Raw genomic sequence first — 19,043 nt, 5'->3', positions numbered from 1 at the left:
AGGCTGTCTGAGGTAGGGAGGGTGTGTCCTGGGGTGTTTATGGATGCGGGTTTGTACTTATGTTGAGATGAGAGGATGAGGCAGTGTGTTTTTTCAGTGTTCAGTTTCAATGAATTTGCCCAAGAGTCCATGATGTTCAGGCCGTCATTAATTTCATTGGTTATTTCTGTTAAGTCATGTCTGAAGGGAATGTAGATTGTGACGTCATCTGCATAGATGAACAGGTTGAGGCATCGATTGGATAGGGACTTTGCCAGTGGGATCATCATTATGTTGAAGAGTATTGGTGATAATGGTGATCCTTGGGATACTCCACAGGCTGCTTTCCATGGTGGTGATATGTTTGAGTTTGATTTTACTTGGTATGTTCTGGTGTTTAGAAAGCCCTTGATCCAATTAAGTACATTTCCATCAATCCCAAAGTGGCCAAGGAGTCTTAGTAATATATTGTGGTTTACCATGTCGAATGCGCTCGACATGTCGAATTGGAGGAGAAGACTATAAAGGGGAGAGGTGCCTAACTGGAAAGAAATTTAGGCACCTATTTTCCTTTTATAGAATACCAATGTAACCGGGTATAAATGTTCCTATGCATTTAGATGTGAGCACTTTAGACCTGCTATTGAGCTGCTGTACGGTAAATGCTTGCAGTTAGATTTCAGAGATATGTGCTATTCAAGATAAATGGCAAGCAGTGCAGATCTTTCAACAAAGGAGAGGCCCGATCAAACTTCTTTGTTTTATATATCAGTTTAGCTGCAGTGCTCTGCAGATGTTGAAGCCTGTTTAGGAATTTTTGGTGTATTCCTACATGTAGAACACTGCAGTAGTCTGTCTGGGTCAAAGCTATCACTTACACTAATATTTGAAAATCCATTAGGGGAAAAAAAAAAAAGATCTCGCCTTTCTTAACTGACATACCTTATAAAAAAAGTTTTTACTCAAACTAATTTATTTGATTCTCCATGTTGCAAATCCAAAATACATCCCAGGACACAGATTTCTGCTAAAGGAGGTGCCACCAGTTACTGAATGGTTCACATTTTTTTTTAGATGGGAATACTGTTGAACCTATTTTTTAATAAATAGTCAAAATATTAACTTGTTTGGGATAATGTGGGGATCAAATGCCATTGATAAATAAAAGTATGTTATGTATGAGATTTATCATTATTTTTACCTGTCCCTGTATTGATTAGGATGTAATCATGTTTTGAATATAAATTGTGCTCTTCTTCCAAGCCTTTATTGGAAAAAGCAATTCACTTGCTTGCTCCGCACACACAAGGACTAACACTAACTGTGCACAATGTAGTAGGACTTGCTTATCCACTCCTACCCTAGCTGAGATTATATTCATACACCTTTTTGACTTGTGCAGTTTTCTTTAAATTAGTCCCATTATTTTTCTAACTCCTGTTACTCTATCTTATCTATTTATATGTTCCTCCTTTGCTTACAGAGAGATTTTTGGCACCAGGACATAGCCACAAGTGGGCATAGGCCAGCCTGGAACCCCTCTATTTTTGCCTCAGCCGGCACAGCTCACCATTTGTGTGGCTGCAAGGATCATGTCATTATTTTTAATTTCACTTTTTACATTATGAGTTAGTTTTATATGTATTATTGTTATTTATGATTTATATTATGTTGATAATACCGTGTATCTATTAGTTTTTACCCCTGATGCAGCCTTTGGGCAAAATGTAGCCACATTGGGTGATTTAATAAACCTGCACAGCACTTCATTATTGCTGATCTGCTTACTGCTACACATAGTTGTGGATCAACGCCTCTTGTTGTTGTAGGATCATGTAGCATGCTTTTAGTGGTTGTGTCAGTGGCTCAAAAATGCTGCCATTGACTGCTATGGCAATGGAATTGGGATGCTCAGTGCCCCCTATGTTAACCACTGTCGTCCCCCCTCCCCCCCCCCCCCCCCCCAAAAAAAAAGAAATCCATTTCTGGCTACACTACTGTTCGGTGCTATCCTGTATATTAAAGGTCTCTCTCTCTCTCTCTCTGTTTATTACTGTTTTATTAGAATATTATTGTACCCTGCTGTGATGTATTCACAAAGGTGTGTATTATCAAGTTTTAATAACACCAATACGCATGTACCTTTTAACTCCTATTTGAAATATTTTGTGCTTATTAGTTCCCAACAGCACTATGGGATTTGTAGTAAGATGACATTCTGCCTCATTGTCACTGATGGACTTCAGTTTCAGATTTATTAATAATATAAGAGCAGCCCATGAAGGAGAGAAGAAAGAACTGCCTATTGGGAACTTAAATACATATGGAATTTCTATGCATAGGGATTCTACAGTGTTGTTTCCTGCAGGACCTTTATGCTGTTTGACATTTAGCTATCCTTAACCTGTAGCACTATCCCTCCACCAATTTGATTTGCTGAATTATTTTTTGTATCATTTGCTCCTGGTATCATAGCATCCCGTTGTTTATCCTTCTTCCAGCTGATCTCTAAGATGCTTAATATGTCTATATTTTTATTTAATGCCATCCACTTTAATTCACAAATGTTATTTTTGAAACTTCTGATATTCACATACAGTCAGTTCAAAATATATTTTTTTATTTATATTCACAGCCTGTCTGGCAGTTGATAGGTGTAAATTGGAATCATTTATATCTGCCAACTGCTTATTAAAATGCACCTTGGCTATTTCAGCCTTTATAGCAACATTTGTGTTTGCTTATTCCAACTTCCCTATTGTGCCAGTATCCTCTGAAGGTGCCTGAAGCTAAACCAAGCCATAGTAAGTGGAATATAAATGTGATGGATTGACTTAAACATTTTGGGCTAGATTCTATATATGGCACTATGTGTTACATGCATTAAATTGGGTATGCACCCAATTTAACGAGCATAACTTAATTGAGTAACGAGCCAATCAGAGCTGATAATTGAGTGATAACCAATTATCTGCACTAATTGGCAATAATTATGATTTACACGCATATTATATTCTATAATGATGTGAACATAAATCCTAATGCATATACATATTTAAGCGCATGGATAGGGGCGTTTCTGGGGGTGTTCTCAAATGTTATGTACGTTGATAATAGAATATGACCAAACTGCACCTAGCTGTAGGTGCCGGCATTTAAGCCTGCTCATAACAGACCTAATTGCAGGCGTCTACAGTTAGGCACAATTTATGCCTAAGCATGGTTCTGCATACTGTTTAAAGAATCACGCTAAGCACATTACATTTTCATTGCTGATTTTTAGGCACTACTTATAGAATATACCCCTTTGTCCTCCTTTGATTCACAATCCAGATGGATATACAGAGTGACTCTCTCAACTGTTCTCCCTTTTTGTTTCTAACAGTCCTTTAGTTAACACTTTATAAAATCAAATACTACAATTCTCTCTCTCCTTTTCTGAGCAAGACAATACCCTTTTGCAAACTACTTCACCCAGGAAACATTTTCATGCAATGCACACACAGTTACATACACAAGTTTTCACAAGTTCATCCACCTCAGAGGCAGCTTCTGCTGTCAACTCTCCCACAGGATTCCATGTTAATCAGTGGTGTGGTATTCTCCTGAAATTTGCTTTCTTGTTCATCCACTTTTGGGTGGCATTAAAAAATTGTTGTTACTAATTAGAAACAAAATTGACATTCCCATTTATTCCAGCAGTTGTAGAATGTAAATTAGAATTTGAGAAGAATTATGTCTGAATTGTTTTGTTCAGTAGGAACCAAGAGAAAAACATAAACACTGAATTGATTTGAAGTCAGTGCCTTAAGACAAAGAAAAGCAGACATTAGAAGTGCTAAGAATTCAAAATCGAGGTTGTTAATCATCTGTATTGTACGTGACAAGAACAATAAGAACAAACAGAAAATGCAGTTGAAGAAAACAAATAAGCTATCCTATATAATAATTTGTACCTCCAATGTTCTACATGTGGATGCCTGGGTTCGTAGCACACTTCCCATTGGTCTGGCGATGATGTCAGAGGGCGGATCAGTGAGAGGGAAGGGAAGCCAGCACCAGCCAGCCACAGAACGTTGGAGGTGAGGAGAGAATTGCGGGAGAATCTCCCCCCTCCCCCCGGTCCAAGGAGCAGATACCCAGGGAAAGGTGGTGTTACAGGAGGGGTGAAGAGCTTTAAAAAAAGGCAGTAGTAAGGCCTTTCCCTTAAGAAGCACCATGTCAGCAGATTTCAGGGGACAAAAAAAAAAGAGTTCCCAGCACCCCCCCCCCCCCCCCCCATCCCTCTTGGAACTACTTCACTGGGCTAACATGTTTGGTGAGAGAGTGGGGGGGGAAAGGTGAAAAGAAACTCGAGATGCCGTGACTGGGATCAGTGAAAGCAAAAGACGAGACACACTTTACCTTTCCGAAGGACGCCTTCAGCCCCGGGGCTCTTTTCAAATGCGCGGCTGCAGCACAGGCAACAGTCAATCAGCGAACGTGTCGCGTATCCCTCCACCAGATGAGGCGGCTGCTGCGGCAGTAAGCTATTCCCAGAGCAAAGGGGCGGGCACAGCGAGGTGGCGGCTGAAACATCATGATGCATGTCGGCGAACAGGTAGGTTTAAAAAGTGTGGTTTCTTTTAGGACGGCGTAAACAAATATATGTAAAAACATAAACAAAGAACAAACACCTCATATAACAGAGAGCTGCGGCAGTAAGCTATTTCCAGAACCGGGCGGAGGACAGGTCGTGCTTGCACTCGGAGGGGAGAGAGAGGGAGGGAGGCGCAGGGGTCTGGAACTCGGAGGAGAGGGGGGCATGGAACTCGGAGGGGAGGAGAGGGAGGGGGACGGTCCTGGAACTCAAAGGGGAGGGGGGCGGTCCTGGAACCCAAAGGAAAGGGAGGGAGGGAGGAAGGGGGGCTGGAACTCGGAGGAGAGAGAGAGAGGTAGGAGGGGGGGGCGTGGAACCTTGCTAGCGCCCGTTTCATATCTGTCAGAAACGAGCCTCTTTTACTAGTTTTTTTATAATGATCATTTTAATTCTTAAAAATTAGATGATATGAGTAATGTATTTTAATAGTGCACAGGTGCTTCTCACCATTTTCTTTCACTTTTTATGTAAACTTTTAAGTGGTAAAAAGAAAACTGCACTGAAGTACTAGATTCATGTGGGTATATATCGATTTTAAATATTGTATTTATGCATGTGTAGCACTATTATGCGCATTTCCCATTTATACAATAGATTCTAAAAACTTAGTATTGCTTTTATTTATTTTTATTTATTTATTTGTTATATTTGTATGCCACATTTGCCCACCTATCTGTAGGCTCAGTGTGGCTTACATAGTACCGGAAAGGCATTTGCAGACTCCGGTGAGAACAAATACAAAGTGATGTTGTGGTAAGATGAAGTTCACGTGGCATAGCCACATTAGGGAAGTGTACATCGGAAGAGTTGCATTTTGTCCATTACGTACTTTAGTTTTGTTGTGTTGCAGGGTTCAGGCATTTAAGTTGGATAGGTGGGGTATGCCTTTTTGAACAGGTTAGTTTTTAGTGATTTCCAGAAGTTTAGGTGGTCGTACGTCAATTTCAAGGCTTTTGGCAATACGTTTCATAGTTACGTGCTTATGTAGGAAAAGCTGGATGCATAAGTTGATTTGTATTTAAGTCCCTTGCAGCTTGGGTAGTGCAGATTTAGATATGATCGTGTTGATTCTGATGTGTTTCTAGTTGGTAGGTCGATCAAGTCTGTCATGTATCCCGGGGCTTCACCCTAGATAGTCTTGTGGACCCGGGTGCAGATTTTGAAGGCAATGCATTCTTTGATTGGGAGCCAGTGCAGTTTTTCACAGAGGGGTTTTGCGCTTTCAAATCGTGTTTTTCCGAATATAAGCCTAGCTGCCGTGTTTTGAGCAGTCTGGAGTTTCTTTAAGGTTTGTTCTTTGCATCCTGCATAAATTCCATTGCAGTAGTCTATGTGGCTTAGAACCATTGATTGTATCAGGTTGCGGAATGTTTCATTGAGTGGAACATTTTCTTTGTTGTGGATGCCACTTGGCTCTCTAGTGTTAAGTTGCAGTGTATTGTAATGCCAAGGATTTTCAGGCTTTCTGATATAGGAAGGGTGTAGTCTATGGTGTTGATACTTGTGGGATTGTCCGCGCTGTGTTGGGATGAGAGGATGAGACAATGAGTTTTTTCTTTATTGAGTTTTAGTTGAAATGCATTTGCCCACGATTCCATGATGTTCAAGCTGAGCTTGATTTCGTTGGTGATTTCTGTCAGTTTGGTATTGTATGAAATGTATATTATGACATCGTCTGCATATACTGTATGGAAGGGTTGAGGCCTTGGTTGGATAAGGATTTTGCTAGTGGAGTCATCATTAGATTGAAGAGTATCAGTGATAGCGGTGATCCTTGTGGTACTCTACAGTCTACTTTCCCCAGTGGTGATATGCTTGAGTTTGATTTTACTTGGTATGTTCTTGTGGTTAGGAAGCCCTTGATCCAGCTAAGTATGTTTCCACCAATCCCGAGTTTGTCTAGTAATCTTATTAATATATTATGGTTTACCATGTCAAATGCACTGGACATATCGAATTGGAGGAGGAGGATGTTTTTGCCTGTTGCTATCTCCTGTTTGAATTTGGCTAGGAGAGTGATTAGTACTGTTTCAGTACTGTGGAGGGGGCAAAAGCCTGACTGTGATTCTTGTAGTATTGAATGTTTGTTTATGTAATTTGTAAGTTGTTTGGTTACCATGCTTTCCATTAGTTTGACTGCCAATGGGATCGATGCTACTGGTTGGTAATTTATTTATTTATTTAGAACATTTATATCCCACATAATCCCAATGCCGAATTCAGACAACAGAGACAGAAGGAGGTTGTAGTCCACCATGTCGAATGCACTGGACAGATCAAATTGCAACAGCAGGATGTTGTTCCCAAGTGATATTTCCTTCTTAAAGTTAGAAAGGAGAGTGACCAGTACTGATTCGGTACTGTGGTGAGATCGGAACCCGGATTGGGAGGCATGGGGACTAGAGAATTTATCCAGATAATGAGTGAGCTGCGAGTTGACTAAGCTCTCCATAGACTTGAGTAGTAACGGGATAGTGGCAACAGGGCGGTAGTTAGAGATGGTGCTAGGCAGGGCCTTCGGGTCCTTAGGGATTGGCGTAAGGAGAATGCTACCGTGATTTATAGGGAAGCGTCCTTGTTGGAGCATGAAGTTCAGATATGAGGTGAAGTCGACAGTAAAGCACTCCGGCGCCGACTGTAGCAGGTAGTTTGGGCAGCTGTCCAGTCTACAGTACGTTTTAGAAAATTTGCGGACAGCAAGAGAGACCTTCTCAGTGGAGACCTGGGCAAAGGATGTCCAAAAGCGATCAGCTGGACTATGGTCAAGAGAAGGCGCTAGGTTGGAGAGAAATTCATCAATGCTAGAGGCGTTCAAGGGCAGCAAGTCACGGAGTGATAGGATTTTCTTCCTAAAATAGTTTGCCAACTGGTCCACTGACAGCATGGCAGCATTTGGGGACGTAATCGGGGAAGTGTCTAGGAGAGAGTTCAGGTGTCGGTAGAGCTTCCTGGCATCCTTTATAACCAGTAGAATACGCTTCTAGAAGAAAGTTCTTTTGGCTTTTTTGATTGCGTATTTGTACTTGCGGTGAGACTGTTTCCAAGCTGTGAATGTGAAGGTACTTTTCGACTTTAACCATGCTCTTTCTAGCTTCCTAGTTTGAAGTTTTAGTGATTTCATTTGTTTTTTTTTCTTGGTATCTTTTGGTATCGGGGTGAGTAAGATATTGCCATTTTCCTTAGGGAAGAGACCTTGCTGAAGCATGTAGTTCAGGTGGGATGTGAGGTCTCCTATGAAGCGGTTAGGGGCGGATTTCATTAGGTAGCTGGGACAGATATCCAGTTTACAGTGTGTGTTGAAGAACCTGCTGATCGCCTGGGTAACTGATTTCGGCAGTAAGGAGGGTGAAGCTTAACCAGGTCCGGTCCGGTCAGCCGGGTATTCTCCAGTGGTTGGGTCCAGCTCATTAAGGAAGTTTTCGATCTCAGTGGTGTCCTGAGGTAGCGTGTTGCGTAGTTTTACAATTTTTTTGTTGAAATACTTAGCAAGTTCATCTGCAGATGGGATGTCTGTATTCGTTATAGTGACCAGGTTGGTGTCTAGGAGCTTGTTCACCAGTTGGTATAGTTTCTTTGAGTCTTTGTAATCTGTCCCTATTTTAGTTTTATAGAATGATCTTTTGGTCTGTCTTATTGCTTATTTGTATTTTCTTTGTATTTGTTTCCAGGTGTTAAGTGTATGTTCATCTTTTGTTTTTTTCCATGCTCGTTCAAGTTTCCTGGTGTGTTTTTAGCTTTTTCAATTCATCGTTGAACCATGGTATCGATTTATGCTTGTGTGAGGTTCTAGTTCATAAGGGTGCTGTAGTAGTAGTAGTATTTCGTCTAGTATGCTTTTGCATCTTTTATCCCATTCTATGAGGTAGTTAATGGAGTCTGCTTGTGTTGACCATTCATCATTGTATATTAGTTGCCAGAGTTGTAAACTGCCCTGAGCAATTCAGTGTTGTGCTGGGAGAGCAGATTACAAATATGCTAAATAACTATAATACATTGCAACATTAGATGTAGGCAGATCCAGCCTGCCTACACCATTGCAGCACAGATTATCTCTCAGCTGTCCACCCCCTTTGCTACAGATATCGCCCAGTTTTCCACCTGTAAGAGATCTTGTCTTCACCCCCTCCCCCACCTGTAAGAGATTACGCCTTCTTTTTCTGCTGTTACGAACTGTAGCAAACCCAGCCTACTGCCTGGTTATACCTAAGAAGGTGCCAAAACCTTTCCACCACTTTGTTGCTTGATACGCTCTTGTCTTGGAAGGCAGGTGAATCACTGTCAAGTCAGCTTTGCCTTCTCTTTTGTTTGGCTCTGAGATACCTGAGTGTGTGTATATGTGTGTGTGTGTGTATATATATATATATTTATTTCCATACCTAGAATAACATTTCTAAACTTCCCTCATACCTGCACTCAAGTTTAGGTTTATTTAATATACAGCACCAACAATAGAAACTATTTAGGCAGTTCACAAGTTTACAATACAATAGGAGCTACAATTTAGATAGGAAAGAGGAACAAAGAGGAGAAGAGACAGAGTGGGTCAAAGGGGGTGACAGGGAAGGAGAGCAGGGTCTTAGCACAGCGTACATATATGCCCTGGTTCAGCCAGCATTGGAATAGGCATCTTGGAAAAGCAATGTCTTTAAACCTGTTTTAGATTTGTCAAGGCTACATGTCAGTGAAAGATAGGATGGCAATGAGTTCCATAGCTTTGGACCATTAATACCAAAAAGTTTAGAAAGGATGGTGTCAAAATGAATCACTTTAAATGAAGGAACAAAAAGTAGGTTTTGGTCTGAACAGCAAAGTGCAACACTTTGAAGATCAGGAGTATAAGCATATAGGTTATACGGTGGGTTATCAGCAACCAGTGTTCATTTTTGAGATGAGGTGTGATATAAACATATTTACAAGTTTTTGTCAGTAATCTTACATCTTAATTTTGGACAAATTGAAGATTATAAACATATATGCCTTGAAGACGAGCATTACAGTAATCTAACCTTGGGATCACCAGGGAATGAATTGAATTCTGTTATAGTTTCAATTTACTTATTTATTTATGTTAAAAATGTATACACCACCTACAGCACTAGGCAGTTTCCAGATAATCATACAAAATTAAAACAAATATGATATTCAAGATGATAAATTATTCTTGATAAGAGACCTAGCTACATGAAATAATTCAGGTGCTAGATTTCTTCTGTCTCCTGCTTGTTCATTTACTAACATCTCAATCCTTGTTCCCAACAACCTCTTAACTGACCTATTGCAAAAAATATGCAGAATATGTTCACCTGGAATTATTACGGTCATTTCTATTCTTACTGCTCAGTTATCATCTTTCCTCCGAGTGCTTTATACGTGGATTACAAAATGATAGCAATAGTAGTCACGAAAGGCTAGCAGAGGCAGTTTAAAAAAACATAGGAGGGGGGAAAAGTACAGATGGACAGGGAAGTAGAAACTGTTTTTTGTAAGTAGAGAAACATGGGATAAATATAAGAAGGGCAAGCTTGTTTAGATGGACAATATATGTTTATTCTGAGAGAATAACTAATCGCCATAGATGTCACAAAGTTTTAATCCTGGTATGACTCCTGTGATCCTATTTATTTATTTGGCCATCTCCACTCTTCTTTGTTTTATTCTGAACATTGCAAACATAGCAAAACATTGTTAAAAATACTGGGGGGGGGGGGGGGGGGGGGGGAGTAATAGTCAAACATTGGATGTAAATGTATGTAAATAAAAAGTAAGAACAAAAAACTTAATCTGCAGTGTATTAAGGAAGTGAGAAAAAATACACCAAAAATATAACAAAAGATGATTTTTTTTTATATATGCAGAGAAAGACCTAGGGCCCTGTTTACTAAGGTGCATTAGCATTTTTAACGTGCCTACAACTAGCACGCACTAACCATTTAGGTGCCTATAAGGATATTGTAGGCACGTACACGGTTAACGCGTGTACATGATTAATGTATGTTAAAGATGCTAACGCGCCTGTAACGTTGCTTAGTAAACAGGGCCCCTAGTGAAGAAGTGATCTATTATAAATCTGACCTCTTCAATACACTATCAAAACAGTCTTCCAAACAAGCTGCCCTTTTAAATCATTAACGCTTTACATCAATAGAACTTTGATGGATGATTCTCAATTCCCTTTCATTTTGGAGGAGTCTTCTAGTGGTTAAGGTAGAATCTTCTGCACTCTTCACATCTTTAACAAGATCCCGACAAGGGCCCCCGTTTCGCCGAAAGCTGCCTCGGGAGAAATGTTCTATTCCAAAAAAAGAAGAAAAGATTTAAAAAGAATTTGCATTCTATAATAAAAAAAAACTTGAAATTTTAAAGCAAAAACTTACAATAGAGCAATGCAGCCTAACCAATTTCACTCTGTGCTCCCAAAGAAAATGGCACTGTGGCTAATAAAGTGATGTCAGGACTCAAAAATTACCAATCAAAGGGTATCGCTCAAAAAATCTGTTTTCTTATTGGGTAACTAAACCACATATCAGAAAAGGGATTTCCATTCAATGCTTAAAATCCCCAAATTCCCACCCACATGTTATTATCCAAACCCTCCATCACCCCCAGTCTTTACCTGGAAGTGATCGTTGTTGCTTCAACTTGTCCAGCTCCATTTTTCAAAATTACTGCTATGATCACCACTACTGTTCAGCCTTCCATATAAAGTGTCAATCTCCTAACATGAAAGGCAGACTACCAGCAGTAATACTGCAAGATATCACTAGGCATCATGGTGATCATTTTGAGAGCTAGAACCAGGCAGTCATGACCAGATTGGGAACTGCTGCTGCCCTGGTCCTCCATACCATCAACTATCACCACTGGGTAAGGCCCTGGATGATGGGGGGGGGGGGGAGGCTGAGGAAGTGGGGAGGGTTCAGATGGATATGTGGGTGGGCCTTTGGGTCAGGGAGATGGCTATGGACCTTTACTAATTGGGGGGTTAGGAGTTACGGATCAAGAAAGGGATCTGGGTGTCGTCGTCGATGATACGCTGAAACCTTCTGCTCAGTGTGCTGCTGCGGCTAGGAAAGCGAATAGAATGTTGGGTGTTATTAGGAAGGGTATGGAGTCCAGGTGTGCGGATGTTATAATGCCGTTGTATCGCTCCATGGTGCGACCGCACCTGGAGTATTGTGTTCAGTACTGGTCTCCGTATCTCAAAAAAGATATAGTAGAATTGGAAAAGGTACAGCGAAGGGCGACGAAAATGATAGTGGGGATGGGACGACTTTCCTATGAAGAGAGGCTGAGAAGGCTAGGGCTTTTCAGCTTGGAGAAGAGACGGCTGAGGGGAGATATGATAGAAGTGTATAAAATAATGAGTGGAATGGATCGGGTGGATGTGAAGCGACTGTTCACGCTATCCAAAAATACTAGGACTAGAGAGCATGAGTTGAAGCTACAGTGTGGTAAATTTAAAACGAATCGGAGAAAACTTTTCTTCACCCAATGTGTAATTAGACTCTGGAATTCGTTGCCGGAGAACGTGGTACGGGCGGTTAGCTTGACAGAGTTTAAAAAGGGGTTAGATAGATTCCTAAAGGACAAGTCCATAGACCGCTATTAAATGGACTTGGAAAAATTCCGCATTTTTAGGTATAACTTGTCTGGAATGTTTTTACGTTTGGGGAGCGTGCCAGGTGCCCTTGACCTGGATTGGCCACTGTCGGTGACAGGATGCTGGGCTAGATGGACCTTTGGTCTTTCCCAGTATGGCACTACTTATGTACTTATGGGGGGGGGGAGAACTGGATTGGAGGAGTGTCAGGGTGGGGAATTGGATATCAGGAGGGATAGAATTGGGGGTTTGGCAGGGGGTATCAAGGGTGTATGTGTAGTAGGAGCGCCACCATGGCCTCTGTTTCGGGAATTTATTTATATCTGCAAGGACCTAAGGGTTAGTGTAGTGGGTTGTGGACCTGGGGAACGGGGTTCAATTCCTTCTGCTGCCTGATTGGTGATGGTCAGCAGTGGGTTGAGATCCTGGGGAACCAGGTTCAGTTCCCTTTGCAGCTCCATGTGACCCTGGGCAAGTCACTTAACCCTCCATTGCCCCAAATACAACAGTAGCACATTGTACTAGATTGTGAGCCCACTAGAGACAGTCCTAATACCTGCAAAATGAAACTGTAAATCGCTTAGGTCTAAGCGGTATATAAATATTTAAATGAATGAAATGAATTATCTACAGTACCAAATAGCACAGCCAGATCATGTAACAATGTTTAATCTGTGAAACATCCCACAAGGCCCAAGCTATGGGCCCCTGAGATCTCCAGATTATAGTGGGCCCCCAACCCTCCCCTCCTTATGGAAGCTTCCACCTATGTGTACACTTCCCTCCCCCCCCCCCCCCAAATTATGAACATGAGTCATAGGGTGATGTGCAGCCACCACCATCAGTGAGGGCCCTACAACAGCTAGCATCACTACCACACAGATAGATATCTCTAAACCTAGGTCTCCCACCTTGACATCTGGAAACTGTATTTTTTCCAGCGGAGGTGACCAGAAGGATTCGCAGCTTTGACATCTCTCACCCAGCTGTAGGATACATAGGCATGGGGAGACACCCACACCCACATTCCTGACAAAAACGGTAACAATGGCCTAATCCGTGCAATGGGACATTGATTTATATGGAGTTTTTTTTTATGACTGATGGAGGTAGTGTATTGAAGAGGTCAGATTTGTGATAGACCACTGAGGTCTTTTTAGCCATATACATAAAAAAAATCTTTTGCTATATTTCTGGTGTATTTTTTTTCTCACTTCTTTAATACACTGCAGATTAGGGTTTTTTTTTGGGGGGGTATTTTGATTTTTCCTTTTCTGTGCCCATTGTTGTAAATAAATAGTATCATGGCATTTAAATAGTCATACATGTTCAATGCTAGTGTGTATATATATACAGCAGCACTGAATATTTGTGACTGATCACTGCCATTGCAATCTTTAATTTAGGCTCCCTTTTCTGCAGGTCTAAACAAAATGCATATTCTATTCATATAGCAGCTGACTATTGCTGCTTTATTAATAATTTCAGGTTGCCTTCATTCCATCTTAACTTCAGAGCAATTAGATGGATTTTCAACCCAACATTATCCATATAGGAGCTGAAAAGCAACAGATAGATTTATACTTTTGGACTGAATTCTATAAATGGTGCTCAAATATGGGCACCGGAAACTTTTGGCACTAAGCGCCATTCTATAAAGAGCACTTCTGGAACTTGATTTTATTTTCTAGATAGCATATTCAAGAAATACAGCAAAGTGATTTATCTTCATGTAACAAGTAGAACCTAGCACAATTCACAGCTATGCTTCTGATAGTTTATGGTTTCTTCCAATGGCAGGCACCTAGATTTTTCTTTCAGTTAGCTTCACTTGATGATAAGGCTTTTTTTCTCTCGCTCTCTCTCTCTCTGTTCTCCATCGTCTGTTTATTTCCCAATGTTCTGTGTTGGATTTAGCCTAACATCGCATTATATTTATTTTTTTAATAGGTGACACAAGAGGAGCGGACAGCTGACCACACAGTGATGATCCAGGAAGCTTTGCAGCAGGCTTCTGTGGGGCTAGGTGAACAGCACCACCTAGTGGTCTCATCAGATGAAGTAGAAGGAATAGAGACTGTCACAGTCTACACTCAGGGAGAAGAGGCCTCTGAATTTATTGTGTATGTGCAAGAAGCCATGCAGCCGGTAGAAGAACAAACAGTGGCACAAGCTGCACAAGAAATCTAAAGATTGAGACTTTTGGGGTGTTCTTGGTATAGCCTGAACAAAGCTAAAATATTTTTCTAAATTCAAACAAATATTAATTTTTATATTTTTAGTAAGTAATGTTCTGGAGCTTTCAAATGCGTCCATACTTCACATTCTTCTTCACCACAGATATAAAAGTCTACATTTTCAGGGCGTTTTACAGCCTTGCTGCATCCTGATGGCAGAACAGAACTCTAGAAAGCCAAAGGAATCCATTGCAGAACCAAGTTCAGAAGAAACTCAATTTATTTTTTCAGCAGTGCTCTTTCTCTAATTTAATTATTTGACTTGTATCATTCTGTATCTTTCAGTATTCAGAAAGCAGCTATGATAAGGATATTGTTGACCTCTACTATTGACAAGGCTACTTTTCATGTTTGGGAGGTTTTTTAATACAATGAATGTGGACTTTCATTCAAGTTGCTGATCAAGTGTGATATGAGGTGTCATGAATTGTTGAACAAATGCATTGCCTGTGCATTTCTGATCTTTGATCGATATACAGTATGTTTATATATTTCATTTCACATGTTAGCATTTCCAGCATTAAGAATATTACTGATTCACAAAAAGAACCAATGGCTTTTAATTCAAACAAAACAAAGAAAAGAAATCAAGTTGTAAGTCTTATAATGATTTTTACTTGACTGCTTTCTCACAGATTTGCTAAGATCTGAGCTGTATTAGAGAAGCAAAAGAAAATTCTTCCAAGGATACAAATTTAGTTGTCATATTTCTGAATACAAAGGGTGCAAAAAAAAATTGAACCTTTTTAATCAATAGGATTGGAGAAGCTGGAATAACAGAGCACAGAAACTCCTGGTAACACAACTGTATCTATGCACATCTATGCTCTGTTTGTTTCTGTTTGAATATTCATTTATTAAAACACTGCTTTTGTCAGTGTGGCTTTGTCCACTCTTAAAATAAACTTGGAGAATAATATAATAAGTTTATTGGCATGCTTACTCAGTTAACAGTCCCATCATGGACCTAGAAGGTTGCTGGTGTTATTCAAGGTTGGAGTAGGGTGCCTTTTCATTCTCTGGATTTTACTGTAAATTAAGACATTGAGGTTGACATTGATTGACCTCAATTGTGTGCTGAACCAACCAAAACACTAGGATTAGTGAAGAATATGGAAAGGTGTAATATGGTATTCTGGTAGTCCAACTTGCATCTTTCTTAAGATAATCATTGAGTTCTGTCTGGGGGAGGCAATCTGCCTTTATTAGCAATGAAGAATAATGAAAAGTTGTTGTTCTGTGTGATATGTTATAAAGTATCATGTAGTAAAAAGATTTCATCTTTTGATACAGTGATATCACACTGTTCCCCCACATCTTTAACTTATATGCAGGCATATTAAAATAGCATTCCTTTACAATTATTTTCAAGGCACCATACATATGGAATGCTTAACATAGTAAATGACAGCAGATAAAGACCTGAACAGTCCCATCCTGTCTGCCCAACAGTCACACTCATTATCAAGTCATGATTAAACCAACAATGAATGTGATATAAAATACTTGATCATTGTTTCTCTTTGACATTTCTGGGACATAGACCATAGAAGTCTGCCTCACCCTGTCCTTAGGTTCCAACTACTGGAATTGCTGTTGAAGCCCACTCCAGCCTATCCAAATCCACCTTGTTTAAGACTGCATAAGTAATACAATTAATATTGCATTTAATGTGCAGCCCACCCTAGATAAGTGCCTGTGAAATTATCTGTAAATAAAACTATTCCTGCTGGCATATGTTCAATATGGTTTATCTGATTAAGGACTTTTATAAAAATAACTTGAATCATCTACTATAATAAAACGCAACCTCAACGTTCTGAGGACACTGACGTCACTGAAGTCAGTCAGTCTCCCAGAACGGTTCGTGGATTCATGGTGGTGAAGCCACCCCACTGACCCGTGCCCCGCCCTCGCGTCAAACGTCATGACGTCGAGGGCAGGTAAAAAAAACTCAACTAAACAAACGGTTCGCACCCACGCAGGGCGTGTTTCCCTACTCCTCCCCCTTCCAACCCACCCGCGGAAAGGGGACGCACCTCCAAACCTCCGGAGTGCAAATGACTCCAGAGACCACTGTTCCCACATCCAACACCAACACCCCCCCCCCCCCCCCCCCCCCGCGCACCAAACCTCAAAACATTCAAGCTGTTCCCACATCAAACACCACCCCCCTCCCCGCGCACCAAACCTCAAAAAATACAAGCCCCGCCCACAGATTCGTACACCCCCCCCCCAAAGCTGCAGCTGAAAACAAGGACCTCCAACACCCCCCCCCCCCCCCGCAACAACCCCCTCCTGAGACACCCACCTTCGCGTTGCTTTGCCGGCGGGGGACCCGAAACCCCGCCAGCACAAGCCCTGTCTGCTCACTACGGCGTCATCTTTGGCATTCCTAGCCTGTGGAGGCAGGGCTTCTGTGCGTCTGACGTCCTGCACGTGCATGACGTCGGACGTACAGAACTCTGCCCTGCACAGCTACCAACGCCAAAGATGACGCCGTAGTCAGCACACAGGACTTGTGGTGGCGGGGTTCTGGGTCCCACGCCGCCAAACCAACGCAAAGGTGGGTGCGATGGGCACGGTGGGTCGGATGGCTGCGGCCGGCTGCATCGCCTGGGTGGGATGGCGCCGGGAGGGGGGCATTGCACCTCACAGGCAACAGCAAAATGAGGAAAACCTTGCTAGCGCCCGTTTCATTTGTGTCAGAAACGGGCCTTTTTTACTAGTAAAGTTTATAAATTGTATAAGTTAATTGGAATTACTAATTTTATTCCATGTATAAAATCTTGTTATTCCTCATTGATTTTTCATATTGCCTTGTGACATGCTTTTCTTCTGTTACTTTACTTTATTTCTTATTAGTCGCTATAATTCCCCAACAGAGTTCAGTGCGACTTACATCAAGAAATTAAGTACATCCAGTAAAAATAGAATATCTGATGAAGTTACAACAAAAAAAAAATCTAAGACCATTATCATTTACAAGACAAGTAAAATAACAGGCAGGCATAAAATATTAAATTTTCCCTAAAAAAATATATTTTCTAAATAAATGAGTGTTCAAGGATTTATAAAAAGCACCATAATAAGGTATAGATCTTATATATGCATGTCATTATAGATTAGCAGTGAGAATTTTCAAATCTGAGTAAATCTTAATTTTTGTGTAGATTCCTATCGTGCCATGACTCTTGCCCTCTGGATTTGAGAGAGAGGATTTTAACTAATCAATCCCATGTAAGTACTGCGTATTTCCATAGGGATATGATGACTTACCCACCAAAAAGGGTAATTTTATAAGGGACTTGACCATGAAGTATGGCATTTTTCATGCTCAGACTTTTATAAAGTTGCCCCAAGTAGGTGCGCCTAAAAGTAGGCACAGAGGGCCTGATGTTCAAAGGATTTATGTTCCTAGCTGTGAGAGTTATGCTCCTAAATTGGCCTCTTTGAAATTTTACCAGGGCTGAGTGCCTAAATTTATACTCAGAATTTCACTAAACTCCTAAATTTAGAAGCATAAAAAGTAGATGGCCACAGAAAGAGATTAAGGGGCCCTTTTACTAAGCCGCATAGGCGCCTATGTGCGCTGAACATGTGCCAAATTGGAGTTACTGCCCAGAAACCATGTGGCCCTTATGGTAATTAAAATTTTGGTGCGTATCCACTATGCGCGTCTGAGAAATATTTTTTATTTCCTGGCGCACGTAACGGACGCGTGTAGGGCATTACCGCCCGGATTCTTTACCGCTGGGTCAATGGCTGTTGGTAAGGTCTCGGACCCAAAATGGCCGTGTGGCAATTTTAATTTTGCCGCATATCCATTTTCGGCAAAAAAAAGAGACCTTTTTTTACAGGCACACTAAAGAATGAATCGGCGCGCACCCAAAACCCGCGCTTACACTACCACAAGCCATTTTTCAGTGTGCCTTTGTAAAAGGACCCCTTAGGGTGGTGAAAAATAGTACTAATTTTCAGCACTAGGCTCATAAATCTAGGCAAATAGGTCGCAAATCTAGGCAAATAAGACAAAAATTATAAGCATAACTGCTAAGCTCCTAAATTAAAATGAATTTTCAACTGGAAACTTAGGGCCCTGTTTACTAAGCCACGCTGTAAGCATGCAAAAGTTTTAGCATGTGCTGATGCTAGAGACACCCATAGGAATATAATGGGTGTCTCTATCGTTAGCGTGCCTACAGTGTGGCTTAGTAAATAGGGCCCTTAGGCTGCTAAGATCGGCTGAAAATAGAGCACAAATTTAGGAGCCCAGGTTTTTTTTTTTTTTTTTGAATGTTGGACTCAAGGCTAATCATCTTGCTCAATCTCTCCAAAACAGTTGTGCTGGATCACTGCCCACCTTCTTCCTCCATCACTTTTTTCTTCCCTGGTACTCTATTTATTTGTTTGTTTGTTGCATTTGTATCCCATATTTTCCCACCTATTTGCAGGCTCAATGTGGTTTACAATTTTCCGCCATGACTTATGCCATTTCAGAATACAGATACAATTGGTAATACTTATAGAACATGGATGATATAATGAACAGTCAGGTAACACATATTTAACATGGATGACATACAAT

The 19,043-nt window shown here is 40.9% G+C and overlaps 1 protein-coding gene across 4 annotated transcripts in view; it reads left to right on the top strand.

The window, feature by feature from the left end:
* The window catches only part of ZFAT (zinc finger and AT-hook domain containing), a 283,052-nt gene extending 267,562 nt beyond the window's left edge, over nt 1–15,490 (top strand). For all 4 annotated transcript variants that reach the window (XM_030219458.1, XM_030219474.1, XM_030219449.1 and 1 more), the window contains exon 16: nt 14,169–15,490. In XM_030219458.1, coding sequence (XP_030075318.1) covers nt 14,169–14,408 — 240 coding nt within the window. In that variant the 3' untranslated portion in view covers nt 14,409–15,490. The remainder of the gene's footprint in view (nt 1–14,168) is intronic.
* Nucleotides 15,491–19,043: the final 3,553 nt, after the last annotated feature.

This window comes from Microcaecilia unicolor, chromosome 1 (assembly GCF_901765095.1).
Source record: "Microcaecilia unicolor chromosome 1, aMicUni1.1, whole genome shotgun sequence".
Taxonomy (NCBI): Eukaryota; Metazoa; Chordata; class Amphibia; order Gymnophiona; family Siphonopidae; genus Microcaecilia; species Microcaecilia unicolor.
The sequence above is the reverse complement of the archived record's forward strand: the minus strand, read 5'-3'. Positions and strand labels throughout refer to the sequence as shown.